The 22,322-nt window shown below is 49.1% G+C and overlaps 1 protein-coding gene across 1 annotated transcript; it reads left to right on the plus strand.

The window, feature by feature from the left end:
* Positions 1-2,002: 2,002 nt before the first annotated feature.
* CRYBB3 (crystallin beta B3) lies at positions 2,003-8,317 on the plus strand. Its single transcript, XM_017865555.1, has 5 exons — positions 2,003-2,148; positions 3,356-3,474; positions 4,444-4,576; positions 6,186-6,328; positions 8,004-8,317. Exons 1-5 carry the CDS (start codon positions 2,074-2,076, stop codon positions 8,167-8,169), a joined length of 636 nt encoding a protein of 211 aa, XP_017721044.1. The 5' UTR covers positions 2,003-2,073; the 3' UTR covers positions 8,170-8,317.
* The last annotated feature ends 14,005 nt before the right edge of the window (positions 8,318-22,322 follow it).

The raw sequence follows: 22,322 nt of genomic DNA on the forward strand, positions 1-22,322 counted from the left end.
AATGTCTTCTGCAGGAAGAAAGTCAGTCTGTCAGTTCTGTAACAGTATCCTGTGGAAACGGGTGGGTGGATTTGTGCCCAAGTTGGAGAGTATGTTTAGGGTGATCTGACTTAAAATTTAGGCCACATGGCACATGGAAAATGGAGAGTGTCTCGGGTCCCTCATTTTGAGAACTAGAATCTTTCCAAAGGTTTCATGTACCCCAGTAGGAAATGGTGACCCCAAGAAACCAAAGACAGGGAGCTGGTGGTTGTGGAGAGACACCGGAGAGCTGCACACTCTGCCCCTCGCCCAGTGCTGCTGGGCTTCCCACAAAGCCAGTCTGTCTGCCCCCAGGAAGTCATCAGAGGCTGTGGCTGAGGAGACAGGCACTGGGGGCCTCCGTGGACCCGCTATTGGAGTGAAATGGCCTGGATGAAATTGGGTGGACAGGGTGCTGCCTCAGCAGGCTGGGATGTGCTGGGCTGTCAGAAAGTGCTCATAAATAGCATGCCCCTTGCGAAAGCAGGCGAGTCTGCAGACGGCCGTGGATGCTCTGTTCTTCCCGAGGCTACAGCAACAGGTTCATTCTGGGATGGGTTGGGGGTGGGGAGAGAAAAGCCACCCTGGCAGGCCTGGACCTTTGGTGGTCTCTGTGGGACATGCATGGCTGACCGCCTGCAAATAAACCAGGGCCACCCTTAAGGGTCAGGTCCCAGTGAGAGGACCCTGACAGCCCAGCTGGGGGTGGAACAGGGGACCCTTGTCTGCAGTGGCCAGGATCCAAGCCCCTGGACACGTGCTTAGGGCAGGGGACCTTCCAAAACAGTCCCTCTGAGGGAGGGGAGTGGGCACACATGGTACCTGCCAAGTCCCCCAAGAGTCCCCTGTGAGCTGGACCAAGCTCTGTTTCCTGCTGAGGCTGGGACAGACAGAACAGACAGCCTGCAGGCTGTGCATGGTTAGGCCTGTGTCCAGAGTATGTGGGCTGTGCAGCTGGGCATGCTGGGGTGGCCATGCTGGGAGCCGTGGGTGGGTAACAGTTGGATGTGGGGTGTAGATGTAGGTGCCTTGTGTACCACTGTGGATGTCTGAAATGGGCAGGGTTGTGTGTGTGTGTGTGTGTGTCAGAGAGAGAGAGAGAGAGAGAGAGAGAGAAACTGTCCTGTGACCCCACAGGTGAAATATGACTGATAGTGACCATAGAAACTTTTGTGGTGTGTGCACGTATGTGTGTGTGTGCTGACAAACAGAACAGTCCTGTGTGTGTCCATGGGTGCAACAATGATAAGCATGCTTCCATGTGACTGCAGCAGAGGCCTGTATTGCGTGTCACTGTCCCTGTAGCAATGAAGGAGAACTGTCGGTGTCTGGGTCTTGAAGTGGCTGGTACACAGTCGTATTCAATAAATGCTTAAGGGATGAGTAACCGAACGCTGGGAGACTGACCCAGATCAAGTGTCTAAGGACCTGGTCTTACAAGCGCTTTCTCTAGAGGTCTGTCTGTCCATCTCCTGACATTTGGGGTCTCCTGTGCCTCCTGGTCACCCAGCCCAGAGCCTGGCACTGTGTAGGTGCTCATGGAATCTTTGATGAACAAAGTAACCAGTGAACAAAGGAGTTCCTGGAGTATGGAGGTGGGAGAGACCCCTGTAGAGGAAACCCCCTGAAGGCCACCCTTTAGCCAGGGTCTGGGGGTGGGACATCTGCAGAGAGCTCTGGGAAACCTGGGTTTCGGGGAGCATTTGGATCGGGGGAAAAGGGAACGGGCTTTGGAGCCAGCCCCGACCCAGGCCACTTCCTCTGTGTGCTTGAGGAAGTGGCCTCACTTTGCTGAGCCTCGGAGTTCCTCTCTGTACAATGGGGCTCCTGATCCCACTGTCTCAGTCCACGTGGCCCATGGTAGGTGCTCAATGGACGTTTGCTGAATGACTGAATGACCGAATGTCGATCATCATAAGTTACGGCCATGCCCTGTGGGCCGCAAGGCTCTGTAGCTATCCTGGACTCCAGTCACAGCAACACCTGGCTTCTCCCAGGTGGATCCAATGACCCATTTTCCTTTGATTTGAAGCCAGAGGTCTTCCTGGGGAGATGGCAGAACAGCATGGAGCACCCGAGCAGGCTGCAGCTGGCAAGAGCCATGGAGGCCTTGGGGGCAGCTACAAGGTACTGGGCAGGGAGGGGGTTAGAGGGCTGCTCTTGGGCCTCAGGGTCATCTTCCCAGCCAAGCAGCACCTCTGCAGAAAGGAAGAGCCATCCTTCCAACCACCCGGGCCAAGACAAAACGCTCTGGGTGGGTCCTCTGACTGCCACCCTCCCGTTAGAAACTTGTTTCATGACTTTGCTGCATCCTCCCTCGTCTGCAAAACGGAAATGGTCACCCACATCCTGCCTGTGTCAATGGATCAGAGAGGCTCGGTAGTTTCTGGAAACACGGCTCTGAGCTCTGACTCTCCTGTCTGACCTCAGCTTGGTGTCGTGCCCTCTCTGGGGAAAAGGGCACAGGTTTTGGAGGTTCTCTGGACCTCAACAGCCCCATCTTTGAAATGTGGATGGTGCCCAGACATCGTGCCCAGAGTTGGTGTAAAGGCTAAAAGAAATGAGTGAAGCCAGCTAGCAGAGGGAGGCGCACTAGAAATCTGAGAGAAGGTTTGAATGTGTTGGCTCTACCCTTTCCAAACCATCTCCGGGGTCTTTTTGGGAAACTATTCCAGACAGAGTCTAAGGATGGGTCGAATCCCAGTGCCTCCTCTTAACTTGCTGTGCAGCCCGAGGCAAGTATCTTACCCTTTCTGAGCTTCTTTGATCCCTTCTGTAAAATGACTAGAACAGATGTTCACTGTGGATCTTCTATAAAGTCAGTTTGTGTTTCCAGGTCGGTGACAGAGGCAAAACCTTAGTTTGCCTTTGCAGCCCCTCTTCACCTAGGCTTGGGGCAGGCAGAGGTCTTTCCAGAGATTGCAAACAGGTGTTTCATTTTGTAAAGGGGGAAATTTCATGTTAAGGAAAATACAGATTTCTGAATTTTTCTCTTGAAAAAATTGGAACTGGGACCTCATTCCCTCATTGCCAGAAGCAGCTTCATTTCCCCACCAACCTCTCGGGTTATTTCAGTCCACTGGGCTCCCTACCTGGCTCCTGCCGGACATTAGAGTTGGAATCCCTAGTTTAATTGATCTCATTGAAGTTCCTGAACGCGTTTCCCTCCATGGCCATTAGAGGGCAGTGCAGGCCCGCTTCGGTGCTGGCTCCAGGCTGGAGAGATGCAGAGAGAATAAAGCAGATGGCACCTCCCTCTAATGCCCCAAGGAGGGGCAGAGGCTGGAGCCGGGAGCCCAGCAGAGGTGCGATGTTTAGGACGCTACTCTTCTAGGTGATCGTGTACGAACTAGAGAACTTCCAAGGCAAACGCTGCGAGCTCTCGGCCGAGTGCCCCAGCCTGACCGACAGCCTGCTGGAGAAGGTGGGCTCCATCCAAGTGGAGTCTGGGCCGTGAGTACCTAGACCCCCAGTCCCTCACCACAGCCCTGAGCCTTCTGGGAATGTGGAGGCCCCAGTCTGAGCTCTAGATCTGTTGTGGGGCTTTTGACAACTCCCATGCCTTCTCTGGCCTCATTTTCTCCATCTGTAAAATGAGAGTTGAAGAATTCTCTAGAATCCTAGATATCTGCAGCAAATCCCAGGATACCTGAAGTTGGAAGAAAAACAGCAAGGACGACCTAGCACCTAGCTCAGTGACTGGAACATGGGATTTAATATTTATCATTTTAATAATCATTGTAACACCTAAAATTTAACATGCATTATGTCATTGAATCCTCATGACCCTGTGAGAGAGGTGTCATTCTTATTCCCACTTTATAGATGGGGAAACTGAGGCCAAAGTGGGTAAGTGTCCCATCCATGTCCACAAGGTAGGCAGGTATCCCAGCTGGGCCCTGAATTCCCGCCTTTGGATTGCAAGTCCAGGCTCTGGCACTAACCACCTGGGTGATCTTCGGCAAGTTGCTTCACACAGCAGGCCTGTTTGCTCATCTGTGGAATGGGGATAACAATGGTACATACTTCAGAGAGAGTTTTTATGAAAATGAATGGAATGATGCAAATAAATACATATTAAAAACAATATAATACGAAGAAGAAAAGGAAGAGGAAGAAGTCGCTGTCACCTATGGGTACTTAGTGTGTGCCAGGCATTGTGCTAAAGACTTTTCTGAGTACTTTGCACAGAGGCTAGATTCTCAGTAACATTCGCTAGGATGGTTTTCTGGCCCAGAGTCTCAGAGACAGTTCCTGGTATGTCCTAGCAGCTCCTTTAATTACAGATCCAGGAATTAGCAGTAGGGTTGGAGGGAGGGTGCAAGGTTCAAGGTCAGCAGCTCTTGGATCCTTCTCTCACTAAACTTGAATGCTTCCTCAGCTGCAGCACAGGTGACCCAGGCAGGCCTCTTCCTCCCTCAGGTGGCTGGCATTTGAGTCTAGGGCCTTCCGCGGGGAGCAGTTTGTTCTGGAGAAGGGGGATTATCCTCGCTGGGACGCCTGGTCCAACAGCCGTAATAGTGACAGCCTACTGTCCCTCCGGCCTCTGAACATTGTGAGTATGGTTCCTGCCCACTTCTGAGCGTTCCTGGAAGCAGGGTGCACCAAGAGCTGGTCAGGCAAGCTCATTGCACGAGCTGGGTTGAGGGCTTGGCCCATATGGACCTGGCCTGGGAAGGGCCCTCACATTTCTGATCTGAACAATTGTGTGGGACAAGAAGTGGGATATTGAATGCACATTGGGTTGGGAGTTGAGACACCAGGACTCACATCTTGAATTAAACCAGCATAGCACTGGGACTTTTCTTTGTAACCCTATTAAAATGATGAGCCACATGGTCCAGTCTCAAATCAGTATTGTTATCAAAGAAATGCAGTCCAGGAAATAACTTCAGAAAGTAACTTCAAAATACTTTAAGTTCTCCACTTGTGTTTCTCTAGCACCTGAAAGGGACACAGTCCACAGTGACACTATTTATTTATTTATTTATTTATTTATTTATTTATTTATTGAGACAGACTCCTGCTCTGTCGCTCAGGCTGGAGTGCAGTCTCTCTCTCTCTCTCTCTCTCTCTCAACATTTTTTATTTATGTATTTTTTTTCATTTTGAGTTGCAGTCTCGCTCTGTCACCCAGGCTGGAGTGCAGTGGCATGATCTCTGCTCACTGCAACTTCTGCCTCCTGGGTTCAAGTGATTTTCCTGCCTCAGCTTCCTGAGTAGCTGGGACTGAAGGCTCCTGCCACCATGCTGGGCTAATTTTTTTTTTTTTTGAGACAAGCTGCTCTGTCAACCCAGGCGAGTGCAGTGCCCGGATCTCAGCCACTGCAAGCCCGCCTCCCATCACCCATTCTCCCACTCCTCAGCCCCAAGTAGCGGACCTACAGGCGCCGCCACCTCGCCCGCTAAATTTTTATATTTTAGTAAATGGGGTTCATTCACCATGTAGCCAGGATGGCCTCAATCTCTGACCTCGGACCGCCCGCCTCTGCCTCCCAAAGTGCGGGTACAGGCTTGAGCCACCGCGCTCGGCCTAATTTTTGTATTTTTAGTAAGATGGCATTCTTGGCCAAGCTGGTCTTGAACTCCTGGCCTCAAGTGATCTGCCTGCCTTGGCCTCCCAAAGTACTGGGATTACAGGCATGAGCCACTATGCCTGACCCACAGTGACACTTTAAACACCGCCCTTCTTCCTCGCCTGCTTCGCTCACATCCAGTAGCTGCGCCAACCCTTTCTCTTTGTCACGTAACTGAGTCCTCCTTAGAGGGCAATGGAAGAGGGGAAACCGGGAAGATGAAACTGGCATCTGGTTAGGAAAGAGAGAAAGCTCATATGTTGATACTTTTGATCTCCGTCCACCCTCTCCAGGCCTCAGTTTCTCTATCATTTGAATGATGGGATTGAACAAGATCTGAAAATTCCTTTTCAGTTTTATAATCTATGGCTCTAGATTCCTAAATCGACCAGCTTTGGAGGAATCTCCCCATCCCTCCTACAGTGAATTTGGGGGTGGAGGCATCTCCTGAGTCCCTTCCCTCCTGCAGTGGGTTTGGGGGTGGGTGTTATTTTGTGGTAACTTGTTGATTCTTTCCGGCATCTGGAGCCTCCTTGACCTCTGTTCTGGATACGGGAGCAGCCGCTCACCCCACGATATTGCCCTCAGGATAGCCCAGATCACAAGCTGCATCTGTTTGAGAACCCAGCTTTCAGTGGCCGCAAGATGGAGATAGTGGATGATGACGTGCCCAGCCTTTGGGCTCATGGCTTCCAGGACCGTGTGGCGAGTGTCCGCGCCATCAATGGGACGTAAGGGACCCAACCCTCACCCTTGCCCCATCTTCTGGTCAGCCATGCCTCTGGCTCCAAACAGAATCAGTGCCCGTAGTTTCCTGCGTGATTGATGTTCCCTGCACTCCTGACATTGAGATTTCTAGGCAGCCTTGACTTAAATCAAGTGAAATCTGTTCTCTCCACCTGTTCCCATCTGAGTCCTCCTTTTTTTTTTTTTTTTTGAGATAGATTCTTACTGTCGCCCAAGCTGGAGTGCAGTGGTGCGATCTCAGCTCACTGCAAGCTCCGCCTCATGGGTTCACGCCATTCTCCTGCCTCAGCCACCCCAGTAGCTGGGATTACAGGCACCCGCCACCACGCCTGGCTAATTTTTTGTAGTTTTAGTAGTGACAGGATTTCACCATGTTAGCCAGGATGGTCTCGATCTCCTGACCTCGTGATCCGCCCGTCTCGGCCTCCCAAAGTGCTGGGATTACAGGCGTGAGCCACCGTGCCTGGCCCCTTGCTCCTTTTCTAAACATCCCCATGCCCTTGAACTGATTCTTGAAATGTTCTTCCCCTTCACAGCTTCTCGTGTTCTTCTTACCAAGGGGCCCAGGATGTGTGCAGCTATTGAGATGTGACACAAGTTGTACAGAGGAAAATAGGCTTATCACCTCCCTCTTTCCAGGCTTAATATCACCGTTGATGCAGTCTTAGGATCACCTGCTTTTGTAGGTGGTTACATCTCACTTGTGGGCTTATAATCTGGGGTTGGACCTTGACAGACGCCACCCATCCCTGATAATAATTTATTCAACAATTTTTTACTGAACATCTACTATATGCTGGTATGCAGATACAGAGAACAGCAAGAATGACACATATCCTCTGCCCTCAAGAAAATTACATAGTCTGGGGCCAGGCGCAGTGGCTCATGCCTATAATCCCAGCACTTTTGGGAGGCCGAAGCGGGTGGATCACCTCAGGTCAGGAGTTCATGACCAGCCTGACCAACATGGAGAAACCCTGTCTCTATTAAAAATACAAAATTAGCCGGGCATGGTGGCGCATGCCTGTAATCCCAGCTACTCGAGAGGCTGAGGCAGGAGAATAGCTTGAACCCGGGAGGTGGAGGTTGTGGTGAGCTGAGATCATGCCACTGCACTCCAGCCTGGGCAACAAGAGCGAAACTCCAGCTAAAACAAAAAAGATTACATAGTCTGATAGACAGACAAAGTAACAGGTATTCGCAGCGTATTGTGATCAGGATTGTGACTGGGATGCACAAGGGGCACTGGGAGTCCCAGTGAGGTACTCGATTCAGCCTGCAGGAGTCTGGAGACATCTAAATTGAGCTGTAAGGGATGCAAGTGGAAAAAAGGGGGAAGGAGAAGGATGAGGTGAGGAAGAGTGTTCCAGGCAGAAGGAATCATGCATACAAAGCCCCCCCCCCGCCCAACACACACACAGCAGGTTCTGGGAAAGTAGAATAAGAGGCTGCAGTGTTGAGTCGTGAATGGGATGTTGAGAGATAAGGCTAGAGATGCTTTGGGAAGGGTCCTGTGAGCAGGGTAAGGAGTTTGGATTCATCCGAAGGGCTCTGGGGAGCTGAGGAGGAATGTGAGCAGGCAGTGCATGGTCAGATGCTGGCTGGAGGCAGGGTGACTGGAAGCAGACCGTCCACATCTCAACCTTGGTCTCCCGGCAGGTGGGTTGGCTATGAGTTCCCCGGCTACCGTGGGCGCCAGTACGTGTTTGAGCGGGGCGAGTACCGCCACTGGAATGAGTGGGACGCCAGCCAGCCGCAGCTGCAGTCTGTGCGCCGCATCCGCGACCAGAAGTGGCACAAGCGGGGCTGCTTCCTCAGCAGCTGAAAGGCACCCAGACCTCAAAGACCCAGACCCACCCTGCGGGGGCTGCAAGGGCAAGAAGAGGAGGCTCCAGGGCTGGGGCGAGGGCTGACCTGTCCACCCTTCCCTGGAATCTGCCCAATAAAGCCTGGGGTTGGTCCCCCACCTGCCACGTTCCTCAGCATCGCTTCCTGAGGGAGCCAGGCCTGGGGCAGGACCTGTGGGAGAGGCGTGCTGAAGGAGGCTGGGGCTCGAGAGTTCTGAGACTCCCAGGAAGGGGCTGTGAACTTTGCCCATATCCTAGGCTCTAATCCTTTCAGGCAGAACCATGTGCCCCTACTGCCCTGATCTTGTGTTTGTCTGCTGGTGCATGTTTCCACCTGAATGTCTGTTAGTCTACCCAGCCACTCATCCATCCATCCATCCACCCATCCACCCATCCACCCACCCATGTGCCCATCCATTCATCTACTCACCTATCCATCCATCCATCCACCCACCCACTCGCCTATCCATCCATCCACTCACTCACCTACCCATTCATTCATCCATCCATCTACCTACCACCCATTCATCCATCCATGCATCCATCCATCCATCCACCCACTTACCCATCCATCCATCCATTCATTCTTCCTTCCATCTTCCTATATTTATTCTTTCCATTAATTCATCCATTTTTGCTTCCACTCACCCATCTTTCTATCTATCCTTTTATTCACATATCCATCAATTTTTCTTTCAATCTACTTGTCCATCAATCTGTCCATCTGATCCTCCTTCCTCCCTCCCTCCCTCCTTCCTCCCTCCTTCCCTTCCCTCCTTCCTTTCTTCCTTCCTTCCCTCCTTCCTTCCTTCTCTCCTTCCATTCATCTATCCATTATTTCCCCTTCCACCTCTCTGTGGGTCAGTCTCTGTTGTCATTAATGTGTTCAGCAAATGCCATGCCCTGTTCAGTGTATTCAGCAAATGCCATGCCCTGTTCAAGGCCTAAGGACACAGCACAATGTCCTACCCTCCAGGTTCTCACCTTCTATGGGAGAGACAGAAAATAAATAAACAGGTCAATGAGGGCTACTATTTTGGGAGGTGGTAAATACCAAGAACAATAAAGTTGGATAAAAACATGGAAATGATGGGGGTGATGGCCAGAGAACTCTGTGCAGAGGAACCGAGACCTCAGTGAACCACCAGAACATTCCAGGCAGGGAAATAACAGGTGCAAAGGCCCTAGGCAGGAGTGTGCTGGCCTAACAGGAAACAGCCAGGGGGCCAGCAGGTCTGGAGTGGAGTAAAAGACTGGGGTAGGGGTTAGAGAGAACAGGATTAGATCATTTAGGGCTTCGCAGACCATAGCGGACTTTGCTTGTTCTCTGAGGGAGGTGGGAGCCATGTAGCATTTGAGCAAAGTGAGCCATGGTCTGCATTGGGATTTGATAGGATCATTCTGGTTAGGGTGCAAATAATACACTTAGTGGCCAAGGAGGGATGCAGAGAGACCAGTTGGGAGGCTACTGCAGAGAGCCCGGTGAGCTGTGCTGATGTGGTCCACCTGAGCCTCTCTCTCTCATGCCTCAGTATCTCTGTCCCCTTGCCCAGAGGCCTTCTGCAGCCGTGCCTGGGGTACTGAGTGCCCATTCCACCTCCCCCCACTGACCACTGCTCTGGGCCCCCGTGGATTCATCTGGGCAGTGGGAGTTGCTGGAGAGCTGAGCAGACACTGGGGCAGTGCCAGGCATAAATGAAGTCATTATGTATGTATGTATGTATGTATGTATGTATGTATGTATGTATTTAGAGACAGAGCCTCACTCTGTCACCCAGACAGTGGCGCAGTCTCAGCTTACGGCAACCTCCATCTCCTGGGCTCAAGCAATTCTCCTGTCTCAGCGTCCCAAGTAGCTGGGACTACAAGTGCACACCACCACGCCTGGCTAATTTTTGTATTTTTAGTAGAGACGGCGTTTCACCGTATTTGTCAGGCTGGTCTCAAACTCCTGACCTCAGATGACCCACCCACCTTGGCCCCCCAGAATGCTGGGATTACAGGCGTGAGCCACCATGCTCGGCCATAATTGAGTCTCTTCTGCCCCTGGGTAGGAAGAGGAGGGGCTTTCTGTCTGATAGCCAGGTGACAGCAGACTTCCTGCAGGCAGGCCCCGGGACCACCCCTCACCCATCCAACCTCCACGAGCCAACTCTGCATCATTTCCCTGACTTTGTTCCCCTTCTGTGCCCGGAGCCTGTCTCAGCCACCTGCAGCCTCCCAGTGGGTGATACAGCTGGTGTGTGGGAGGCCTATGGGGGCCTCAGGAAGGCGTCGAAAAGGATTGAGTAATTTTCAGTTACTTTAACCTGCATATTTTACAAACAAGGTGAGAAATCCCCTTGGCGTTTTCCGAGTGTATGGGAGACTTGGGCTGGGCATCAGGATCAGATGGAGCAGGGGTGCCCAGCAATGAGAAAGATGGAAGGCAGGGGCTTGGCATCCCCAGTGTGGAGATACATCACCCCTATTGCCCACCCCTTTCTCCCCTCTGGACCCACCCCTTCCTCCCTTTCGCATGGAGAGGCCTTGACATGCTTTATTCTTTTTTTATCTTTTGAGATGGGGTGTTGCTCTGTTGCCCAGGCTGGAGTGCAGGGGTGTGATCATAGCTCACTGCAGCCTCCAATTCCTGGTCTCAAGTAATCCTCCTACCTCAGTCTCCTAAAGCACTGGAATTGCAGGCCTTACACCACCATGCCCAGTTAATTTTTAAAATCTATTTTTTGTAGAGATGAGGGTCTTGCTGTATTGCCCAGGCTTGTCTCAAACTCTTGGCCTCAAGCACTCTTCCTGTCTCAGCCTCCCAAAGTGTTGGGATTACAGGTATGAACCAGATGCCATCCAGTCTGTTATGCTTTTTTTTTTTTTTTTAAAAAAAAGCAGAGTCTCACTCTGTCACCCAGGCTGGAGTGCAATGACTCTATCTCGGCTCATGGCAACCTCTACCTCCCAGATTAAAGCGATTCTCCTGCCTCAGTCTCCTGAGTAGCTGGGATTACAGGCATGTGCCACCACACCAGGCTAATTTTTGTATTTTTAGTAGAGACGGTGTTTCACTATGTTGGCCAGGCTGGTCTCAACTCCTGACCTCATGATCCACCCATCTCGGCCTCCCAAAGTGCTGGGATTACAGGCGTGAGCCACTGTGCCTGGCCTGTCATGCTTTATAAATCAATGCTTACTTCATCTCATTAAACCCTAAGAATGTCATTGGGAGGGAGGTGTGGTTATTATTTCTATTTCACGGATGAAGAAATGGGCTCAGGAAGGCAACATCACCTTCCTAGAGCCACACAGATAGGAAGTGGTAGAACTGAGACCTGAATCCTGAGTATTGACCCCAAAAAATCCATTCCTGAGTGCCGTACACTCTGATGTATCCATAAAGCACAGGAAGTCACCAGGGAGATAGAGTTGAAAATAACATCAGCAGTTGCAGCAGAAACAACGGTAATAATAGCTGCCACTATAGAGCTGCTGCCAAGCCCCAAGCACATTATTAAGTGCTTTAGAGTTTCATCTTGACTCTACAGCAGGCAATAGTGATCCTCATATGCAGCAAGAGAAACTGAGGCCCAGAGAGCAAATTGCCCCAAGTGCCACGGCTCTTAAGTGATGGGACCAGGACTCACATTCAGGTCTGTCTCCAAAGCCTGTTTCTCTGTATTCATCAGCTGTTGATGCTGTGGTCGGCCAACCTAATGCCACTGCTGGTGTGGGCAGTGACTTCGTTTATTGAGTAGCTACTATAGTCTAGGCACCAGGCCACAAGCTGTCCATGCCTAATCTCAGTTAACACCAACAGGGCCCATGACTGGCTCCTGGGTAACAGGAAGGCTTACAGGGAGGCTGGTTCAAGTGTGAGTCAGTGAGATCACTCACCACGCCCACTCCCAGGCCAAATGCAGCCCTGGGGTCTGGAGTGGGGTTGATTCCAGAGGTGGGGTTCAGCTGCACTGCCAGATTCATGGCAGCCCCAGGCAGTCACTGATGTCCAAGTGACTCTATCCAAAGCCTCACACCCGTAATAACCATCTGTGCCAGGAAACTCTTGTTCTTCACACGTACTCCCATACATTGTCCTATGCAGTCCTCAGCTCCAAGAGGCTCAGAGTGGGGAAGCCAACTGCTGAGGTCACACAGCCAGGGAGGGGCAGAACTGAGATTTGACCCCACACCTGTCTAACTCCAAAACCTTGTTCTTAGCCCCAACCTAGACAAAATTGTCTTTTTTTTTTTTTTTTTTTTTTTTTTTTTTTTTTTTTTTTTTTTTTTTTTGAGACACAGTCTTGGTTTCTCGCCCAGGCTGGAGTGCAGTGGCGTGATCTCAGCTCACTGCAACCTCCACCTCCTGGGTTCAAGCGATTCTCCTGCCTTAGCCTCCCAAGTAGCTGGGACTACAGGTGCACTCCCCCATGCCCAGCTAATTTTTTGGTATTTTCAGTAGAGACGGGGTTTCACCATGTTGGCCAGGCTGGTCTCGAACTCTGACCTCGTGATCCACCCGCTTCAGCCTCCCAAAGTGCTGGGATTGCAGGCATGAGCCACCCCGCCTGGCCCTCATATTTTGTCTTCTACAGGGCAGAACCTGAGAGTGACAGTGAAGCAAGAATATCCCTCAGTTACAACAGAATGAGGTTTAGTGCCAAGAGATCACTTTACCAGCTTAATTGAGAGGCAGTATTGCTCAGTGATTGCAGGCAGTAGAGTCAAGTGATCAGAGGAAGAGTGACTGAGTTAGGCCCTTGATTCACACCACCTGGTTTCCTCTCCAGGCTCCACCACTCACTGTGTGCCTTTGGGCAAGTCACTTGACCTTTCTGTGCTTCCTTTGCCTCATCTGTAACATGGAGATAATAATGCTACCTATCTCATAAGGTTGTAGCAGATAGTAACCTGAGTTTACTTTGCAGAAAGAGCTTAGAACAACGGGTAAAACCAACGACGTGCTCCGTACGTGTTCACGATCCTCTTCTCACGCTCATTTTTTCGATGATGAGAAGTAGGGCAACACACAGGCTTCCAGAGCTCCGTTCCAGACAGAAGATGCTGGAGACAGGCTCTGTAGTTGTATGGAGCAGAGAGACTTTGCAGTTACTCAATAATGGGGGTTTATTCTAAAGACACCTGTGGAAACAGGGAAACTAGAAAACTAGGCTACATGGCCACACTCAGAATCCAAGCGAAAGCGCTACAAAGAGGCTTCATGGTGGGGGCAGGGAGCCAGGACCCAGACAGTGAACAGCGATCATGGAGAGAGGAACTGGAGCCTAAGAGCTCTCGGGAGCTGGACAGCTGGCTCTGTGGTCACCCCCCTAGGGATCCACCATTAGGGGACCTCAGCAAATGTATCCCCAAGTCTTGACTCCCTCAGGGAGACCTTGCCATTCCCTGTTGCCAGCCTCCTCTTTCCCTTGCCTTTCCCCCGGACATCTTTGATCTGCTGCCTGGATTGTAACAGATGCTGGCTGTGCTTTTCCTTCTCTGTAGACCTTACAATGTTGCTGTGTGAGGACCACTTCCACCAGCCAGCATCCACATGTCTATGTGCCTGGAAACTCTCTCCTGTGCCTGGAGAGGTGGGAGGCAGCTATAATCTTGGGGGAATGAATACCCACTAGGAGCAACCTTCATCCAATGACTAACAGTAGCTGGGGTATCAATTCCCCAACTCCCCAGTGCTCAGGTGAGAACTTTACCAAGCATTCTTCACCATTTTGGAAATTAATGTCACCCATGACAATGCTACATAAGTGTATGAAAATGTCTAACACATATTAAGTTTAATATTAACTTCCTGTCTAAATGTATGCATTATAAATAGGAGTAATTGCCTAACTGCTTTCTTATATCACCTGTTTGAAGCCTTTACATACCGAAATACATATTGTTACACATTCTATCCTTATTATTCTTTTATAATACAGTTAGAGTTAGGACATTTTATTATTCATTTATTTTAAGCATGCATGTAGATGGGTTACATTATCAATTTTATTTCAAGAGAGTAAAAGGGCTGTTACAAAAAATTGTCATAAGAAGGGAGTGTTGTTTCTGATAGGCTATGGGAACACCTTTTGATGATCTGAGAGCCTCCTTCCAGTTCTGACTCTTTTGTATCTAAAAGTTAAATATTGTTTGTCCAAGGGGAACACCAAGACCTATTCTCCTCATGGGAACAAGAAGATGAAGTGGAGAGGAAGGTTTGAGTCCTTTGTCTCTATGTATCTGTCAGGCTATGCTGCAGTAACAAACAGCCCCCAATTCTTGGTGGTTGAAAACAATGAAACTTATTTCTCACTCATGAAAGAAGTCTAGTGCTGGTCAGCAGGGGGCTTTTCTCTACAGAGTCACTCAGAGACCCAGGCTGGTGTAGGTTCTGCCACTTTGCAATGTTGCCATCTCAGAACAACAAAAGAGAGGAGAGCACTGCAAAGTGTGGCTTCTGTAATAAGATGATTTCACCTGGAAATTACACCAGTCATGTTTGTTCAGAATCCACTGACCAGAATGAGTCACATGACACCTCCTAATTTTAAGAAGACCCAGTGGTAACCTGCTCACTAATACACCCTGAATTGCCTGCCTTCCTTTCTCTGGCTCACTTCCCCACTCCCTACTTCCTGATGCTCCCTGGGATCACTTTCCAAATAAATTATATGCACCTGAACTTGTTGTTGTCTTAGAGTCTGCTTCTGGTAGAGCCCAAATGAAGACACCGCTGCTCTTTGTCATTAATTCAACCAGTCAATACATATTTCCCAAACACCTACTATGTGCCAGATCCTATGTAGGCACTGGGGGCACAAAGATGACTGAGCCTTGGCTCAGCTCTCCACGACCTAGCTCATTGGCTAGGTGAGCAAATTGTCCAGGTCTCACATCAAAAGCAAAGATTGGCCAGGTGCAGTGGCCCATGACTGAAACTCTAGTACTTTGGAAGGCCAAGGCAGAAAAATTGCTTGAGACTCAGAGTTCACAACCTACCTGGACAACATAGCAAGACCCTATCCCTAATTTTTTTTAAATTGGCTGGGCACAGATGTGTATGCCTGTAGTCTGAGCTACTCAGGAGGCTGAGACAGGAGGATCACTTGAGCCCAGCAGTTGGAGGCTGCAATGACCTGTGATAGCACCACTGTGCTCCAGACTGGGCAGCAGAGCAAGACCTTATCTCAAAAAAAAATTTTTTTTTGAGACAAGAGTCTCACTGTGTGGCCTAGGCTGGAGTGCAGTGGCCCGATTTAGGCTCACTGCAAGCTCTGCCTCCCGGGTTCATGCCATTCTCCTCCCTCAGCCTCCCCAGCAGCTGGGACTATAGGTGCACGCCGCCATACCTGGCTAATTTTTTGTATTTTTAATAGAGACAGGGTTTCACTGTGTTAGCCAGGATGGTCTCAATCTCCTGACCTTGTGATCCACCCACCTCGGCCTCCCAAAGTACTGGGATTACAGGCGTGAGCCACCGCGCCCAGCCAACCCTATCTCAAATTTTTAAAAAGGCAAAGCATTTTGAGATCACAAGAACCTATGGGCTGTAAGTTGCACCATGGTGGGGACCCTATCTGTATCACTCCCCACTGAGTTCATAGGTGACACATTTGCTGGAAGTAGAAATGAATAATGAATGAGTAGAAAGAAACAGGCAGGATGCTGACAGTCTCTTGGCACCTACTTTGAGTGAGGGAGTGAAAAGAAATATAAAAGTCTTTTAAAGCATTGCCATCTGCACAGATGTAGTAATAATAGCATAAAAGCTATAGTTACTGAGCGCTTTCTATAATATTTGTAAGAGCCGCTACTGAGGGCTTCATATGATTGGCTCATTTTACAAAGGGTATAATTACAAATACTGTAATGTCCATGGGTCAAAATATTTAATTCTTTGCAAGTGTGAAGAAGAAGAAAACTGAGGTAAGAGAAGTAGGGTAGACTGAGGGTTTTGGAGTCTACAAATCTCTGAATTCAAATCTCAGTTCAAATCCCAGCTCTACCACTTTGTGGCTGTGAGCCTTTGGACAAGAAAGTCTCCTCTCTGAACCTCACTTTGCTTATCTGTAAAAATAGGAATAATAATCAAACATCTCCCCAGCATGTTTTACCACTTCTATCAGCCCGTGGGAACCCCGATGGCTTCCTTGATGAGAATAATAGATTGGTGCAAAAGTAATCGCAGTTTTTGCCATCAAAAGTAATGCCAAAAACTCACGATGAGTTCTGCACCAACCTAATACATGGTGCAGGGACCAAGTGTTGGGGACAGGCCCCCAAAATCTGGCCATAAACTGGTCCCAAAACTTGCCATAAACAAAATCTCCGCAGCACTGTGACATGTTCGTGATGGCCATGGCACCCACACTGGAAGGTTGTGGGTTTACCAGAATGAGGGCAAGGAACACCTGGCCCACCCAGGGCAGAAAACCGCTTAAAGTGGTTCTTAAACCACAAACAATAGCAAGAGCAATCTGTGCCTTAAGGACATGCTCCTGCTGCATATAACTAGCCCAACCCATCCCTTTATTTCGGCCCATCCCTTTGTCTCCCATGAGGAATACTTTTAGTTAATCTATAATCTACAGAAACAATGCTTATCTCTGGCTTGCTGCTAATAAATACATGGGTAAATCTCTGTTTGAGGCTGTCAGCTCTGAAGGCTGTGAGACCCCTGATTTCCCACTTCACACCTCTATATTTCTCTGTGTGTGTGTCTTTAATTCCTCTAGTGCCCTGACCAAGCTGGTCTCGGCACCAAGGACCTTATTTCTGATGGGGAAATTGAGGCCTGGAGGAGAAAAACTTCACTAAGTTCCCAGAGTTCAGTAGGAAGCTTTATAGTTTAAAAGTTAAGGCCGGGCACGGTGGCTCAAGCCTGTAATCCCAGCACTTTGGGAGGCCGAGATGGGCGGATCACGAGGTCAGGAGATCGAGACCATCCTGGCTAGCACGGTGAAACCCCGTCTCTACTAAAAAATACAAAAAAACTAGCCGGGCGAGGTGGCGGGCGTCTGTAGTCCCAGCTACTCGGGAGGCTGAGGCAGGAGAATGGCGCAAACCTGGGAGGCGGAGCTTGCAGTGAGCTGAGATCCGGCCACTGCACTCCAGCCCGTGCGACAGAGCGAGACTCCGTCTCAAAAAAAAAAAAAAAAAAAAGTTAAGAGCGTTTATCTTGAAATCAGACTGATGTAAGTTCAAGCGCTGGTCCTACCACTTCCTGGCTGTGTGACCTCAGACAAGTTACTTAAGCTCTATGAGCCTTGGCTTCCTAATCTGTATTAGGGGACATTAATAATATCTACTTCAAAGAGGATTGAATTAATGAAACCAGACAGTTTCAGGGCTCAATCCATAAAGCCTAGTCCTGCTACTCACTGGCTGTGCAAATTTGGGCAAGTGGCTTAGTCTCTCTGAGCCTCAATTTTCTCTTTTATAAAATGGAATGATCAATAAATACAATACTTCCCTCTTGAATATGTTGGGAGGATTAAAAAAGGATGAGTATGGACAGTACCTGACTCGTGTCAAGCTCTCATACTATCTAAATGTTAGGAATTCTTTCTTATTTATAAGGACATAGCCAGTATTTATTCAACAAATATTGACTGAGGTCTATTATGGGCTGAACTGTGTCCATAAAAGATATTCCAAAGTCCTAACCCCCAGTACCTCAGAATGTGACCTTCTATGTGGAAATAGGGTCTTTACAGAAGGAAGCAATTTAAAACGAAGTCATCAAGGTGAAGTTACCTAATGAAGTCACCTAAGCCAACATGACTGGTATCCTTATAAAAGCAGAAATTTAGACATAGAATCAGCCACGCACTAAGGGAAGATGATGTGAAGATACAGGGAGAAGATGGCCACGTAATTAAAGTGATACAACTCTCATTCAAGGAACACCAACGATTACCAGCAAACACAAAAGACTGGGAGAGACAAGGAAGGACCCTCACCTAGGACCCCTGGAGCAGGCATGACCCTGCTGACACCTTGATGTCAGACTTCCAGCCTCCAGAACTACACAATAAACTTCTGGGGGGTTTTTGGACATTTTTATGGTTAAATATTGCATTACATAAAATTAACCATTTTAACCATTTTTAAGAGTACAGTTCAGTGGCATTGTTATGGGACCATCACCACTATCCATCCCCAGCCTTTTCATCATCCTAAACAGAAACCCTGTACCCATTAAACAATGACTCCCCATTTCCCCATCCTCCCAGCCCCTGGTAACCTCTATTCTACTTCCAGTCTCCATGAATTTGCCTACCCTAGGTAACTTATATAAGTGGAATCATACAATATTTGTCCTTTTGTGTCTGGTTTATTTCACTTTGCATAACATTTTCAAGCCTCATCATGTTGGAGTCAGAATTTCCTTTCTTTTTAAGGCTGAATAATATTCCATTGTATGGATAGACCACATAGTGTTTATCCATTCATCCGTTGATGGACATTTGGGTGGCGTCCATCTTTCGGCTATTGTGAATAATGCTGCTATGAACATGGGTGCGTAAATATCTCTTCAATTCCCCGCTTTCAATTCTTTTGGGCACATGCGCAGAAGTGGAATGGCTGGCTCATATGGTAATTCTATGTTGGATTTTTTTTTTTTTTTTTTTTTGAGACAGCCACACTGTTTTCCATAGTGACAACACCATTTTATATTCCCAATTTCTGTTGTTTTTAAGCCACTCAGCTTGTGACACTTTATTATAGCAGCCCTGGGATTTTTTATTTTTAGTTTTATTTATTTATATTTTTTGAGACAGAGTTTCACTCTTGTTGCTCAGGTTGGAGTGCAATGGCATGATCTCAGCTTACCGCAACCTCTGCCTCCTAGGTTCAAGTGATTCTCCTGCCTCAACCTCCCAACTAGCTGGAATTACACGCATGTGCCACCATGCCCAGCTAATTTTGTATTTTTAGTAGAGACGGGGGTTTCTCCACGCTGCTCAGGCTGGTCTTGAACTCCCGACCTCGGGTGATCCACCCGACTTTGCCTCCCAAAGTGCTGGGATTACACATGTAAGCCACTGTGCCTGGCCAGCCCCGGGATTTTAAAACAAGTATCTACTATGTGTCAGGCACTGGGCTCTGGCGATACTATGGTAAACCAGGTGGACAACTTCTTTGCTTTTGTGGTGCTTATCTCCTCATTGGAAAGGCAGAAAATAAATGAGTAACAGAATGTTGGGTGGTGATGAGTGCTGCAAAAGGAACAGCTCAGTTAGGGGGCTAGGGCATGTGTGCGTAGTGTGTGTGCATGTGTGTGCACGCATATGTACATTAAGGAAATGAGAGACAGGGGAAAGCAGGTATACTTGACCCAGTCTCCAAGTCTCAGATTGGATCAAGACACAGCCTGGGCTGCAAAGAAGGTATGTGCACTAAAGAAATGTGAGTAAAGGCCAGGCGCCGTGGGTCACGCCTGTAATCCCAGCACTTTGGGAGGCCAAGGTGGGTGGATCATAAGGTCAGGAGATTGAGACCATCCTGGCTAACACAGTGAAACCCCGTCTCTGCTAAAAATACAAAAAACTAGCCAGGCGTGGTGGTGGGCGCCTGTAGTCCCAGCTACTCGGGAGGCTGAGACAGGAGAATGGCGTGAACCCGGGAGGCGGAACTTGCAGTGAGCCGAGATCATGCCACTGCACTCCAGCCTGGGCGACAGAGCGAGAGTCCATCTCAAAAAAACAAACAAACAAAAAAAGAAACTGAGTAAAGGCTGGGCACCCACGTGGCAGCGACAGGGCCAGTGGTAGGGATGGATCTAAAAGCGCCTCACTCTAGGTCAGTGGTTAAGAAACAGGTTGGGTGCAGTGGCTCATGCCTGTAATCCCAGCACTTTAGGAGGCAAAGGTGGTTGGATTGCCTGAGCTCAGGAGTTCGAGACCACCCTGGGCAACACGTCAAAACCCTGTCTCTACTAAAATACAAAAAAAAAAAAAAAAAAAAAAAAAAAAAAAATTAGCTGGACCTGGTCGCGCACACCTGTACTCCCAGCTACTAGGGAGGCTGAGACAGGATAATCACTTGAACCTGGGAGCCAGAGGTTGCAGTGAGCCGAGATCTCACCACTGCACTCCAGCCTGGGTGACAGAGCAAGATTCCGTCTCAAAAAGAAAGAAAGAAAAGAAAGAAAAGAAAAATAAAAGAAAGAAAAGAAAAGAAAGAAAAACAGCCAGAGACCTTGAGAATAAAATGCACTCTCCATAATTGTCCTCCCTGACCCTGCAACATCAGGCCCTGCCCACCTTGTCCACCTGGCACAGGCTCTATTTGTCACATGGCATGCTTTAGCTTTGTTAACCTGTTTTCAGGTCTTCTTGAAATACACCATGCTGGTTCCATGCATATGGACCCTTTCTACTTGGACCTGTCCCCCCACCCTATTCTTCCTCTTCTCCATCCCTGAGGGATGCGCTACCTCCCAGGAGCTTTTCTGAAATGCCTGGGCTGGGGTAGATCCTCTTCCTGATACTCTACCCTAGAACAGAGCTTGTCACCAAATGGATGCCCGGCAAATATTTGTTGAATGAATAAATGGGTAGATGAATGAAGCCCAGGCTCTGCCAAACCACCCTTCTTTACTTGTTCTTTCCCAGGTCCACTGAGATGTTCCTCTGTCTGCCATGCCTCAGGGCCTGACTGAGCGCACCAGTGAACCCAGTGTGCCCCCAGCCCTGGCAGCTGGACGGCTGATGCATGCAAAGCGGGCATCTCCTTGCCCAGCCGCCTGACCACCCCGGCGTGGCCGAATCTGAAAGCTAATGACATTATTGTGCAGAGACACAATGTCTGTGGGCATTTGCTGACCCGAGCTTTGGTGAGAGCTTAATCCAGCATTCTCACCCTGCTTTTCGCAGGAACACAGCGGTCACTCATCTTGGCACCAGCACTTCTGGGGAAGGTATAAATGCCACCTCCCGCTGGCCGAGCTTCACAGCACTCGCAGGGGCTGGTGTCACTGGTAAGATTGCCTTCTTTGCTTATCTTCCCTTCTTTCTGTCATCCTCACCCCTGCCAGAAAGCATGGGAGCACCTGGATTCTGACAAGTGACTTTGGGCAGAGACTTCAATGCTGTTAACCTCAGTTTTCTTTTCTGGTAAACGGGAAGGGGGTCAAAAAGGCTTCTTTATTGTGAGGATTCAAGAGAAGGTAGGTGGATCATCCAGCACAGTGCCTGGCACACAGTGCGTATTGCAGCAATGTTCTTTATTATTAATATTGAACAGACTATCAGCATCCTTGTTTTGTCAGTCGCTGAGGAGGAGAATGTAACTGAGGGTTTTGCAAGAATCAAACCAGCGATGGTTCAGCCTTGTTTCCAGGTGGGTGAGTCAGTTTTCCTCCACATCTGCAATTCTGGGCCACCCACTCTGTGCCCAGTCTCTGAGAGTGCTACGGGTAGGATGCAGCCTAAGGTATGTGACAGCTCCCAGCAACAGGTTATTTCAATGCCACTAAAGCATGACAGAAATGACTCTAATAATGCCACAATTGCTGCCATTTCCTGCATGCTGAGTGTGTTCTGGGACCACGGCCAAGTGCTTCCGGTTTTATACATTACGTAATTGAATCCTCACAACCTGTTCACAGGTATTATTAGACATCATTACTGCCCCCATTTTATAGAACAGGAAGTTGAGGCATAGGGAGAGGATGTGACCTGCCCAGAGTCTCAATTCTGGTAGGCAGCAGAGACTGCTCCTGAACTGGACCAACTGAGCTTCTTCAGTCTGTGAACACTCAGGACTGGGAAGCGATAGGGCAGGACCTCAGGCACTCTGACAAGCCCAGAGGGCTGGTTTCTTGCCGGAGAGAAGTAGGTTTGGCTCCCAAGGTGCTTAACTGAATTTCTTCCTCCTGGGAAACATCCAGTCTTGGCCTTTCATGTGGAAGGGGCTTCTGGAAGCTGGGCATTATCTCTGAAGAGGAAGGCCAGGCTTCCTCTCTTACCCCTGAGGAAACACAGCCTGGTTTGATCACCCCTCCTGCAGGAAGGGGGAAGAGGCTGACAATTTTCCAGACTTTTCTGATGTTCTCAATAGCTAAGGCAGGTCTATGCTGCTGCCTGCCACAGTGCCTGGGTTTCTACCATTGCACCCATTTCTTCCCTTTCTT

The sequence above is a fragment of the Rhinopithecus bieti genome, unplaced genomic scaffold (assembly GCF_001698545.2).
Source record: "Rhinopithecus bieti isolate Rb0 unplaced genomic scaffold, ASM169854v2 scaffold_82929, whole genome shotgun sequence".
NCBI classification, from domain to species: domain Eukaryota; kingdom Metazoa; phylum Chordata; class Mammalia; order Primates; family Cercopithecidae; genus Rhinopithecus; species Rhinopithecus bieti.

What these genes read in the sequence shown, in the direction of transcription:
- CRYBB3 (XM_017865555.1), top strand. Translation starts at nt 2,074, where the DNA reads ATGGCAGAACAGCATGGAGCACCCGAGCAGGCTGCAGCTGGCAAGAGC. An exon ending in GCCTTGGGGGCAGCTACAAG is followed by an intron (nt 2,149 to 3,355) that starts GTACTGGGCAGG and finishes CTACTCTTCTAG; the next exon opens with GTGATCGTGTACGAACTAGA. An exon ending in CCCTCCGGCCTCTGAACATT is followed by an intron (nt 4,577 to 6,185) that starts GTGAGTATGGTT and finishes TATTGCCCTCAG; the next exon opens with GATAGCCCAGATCACAAGCT.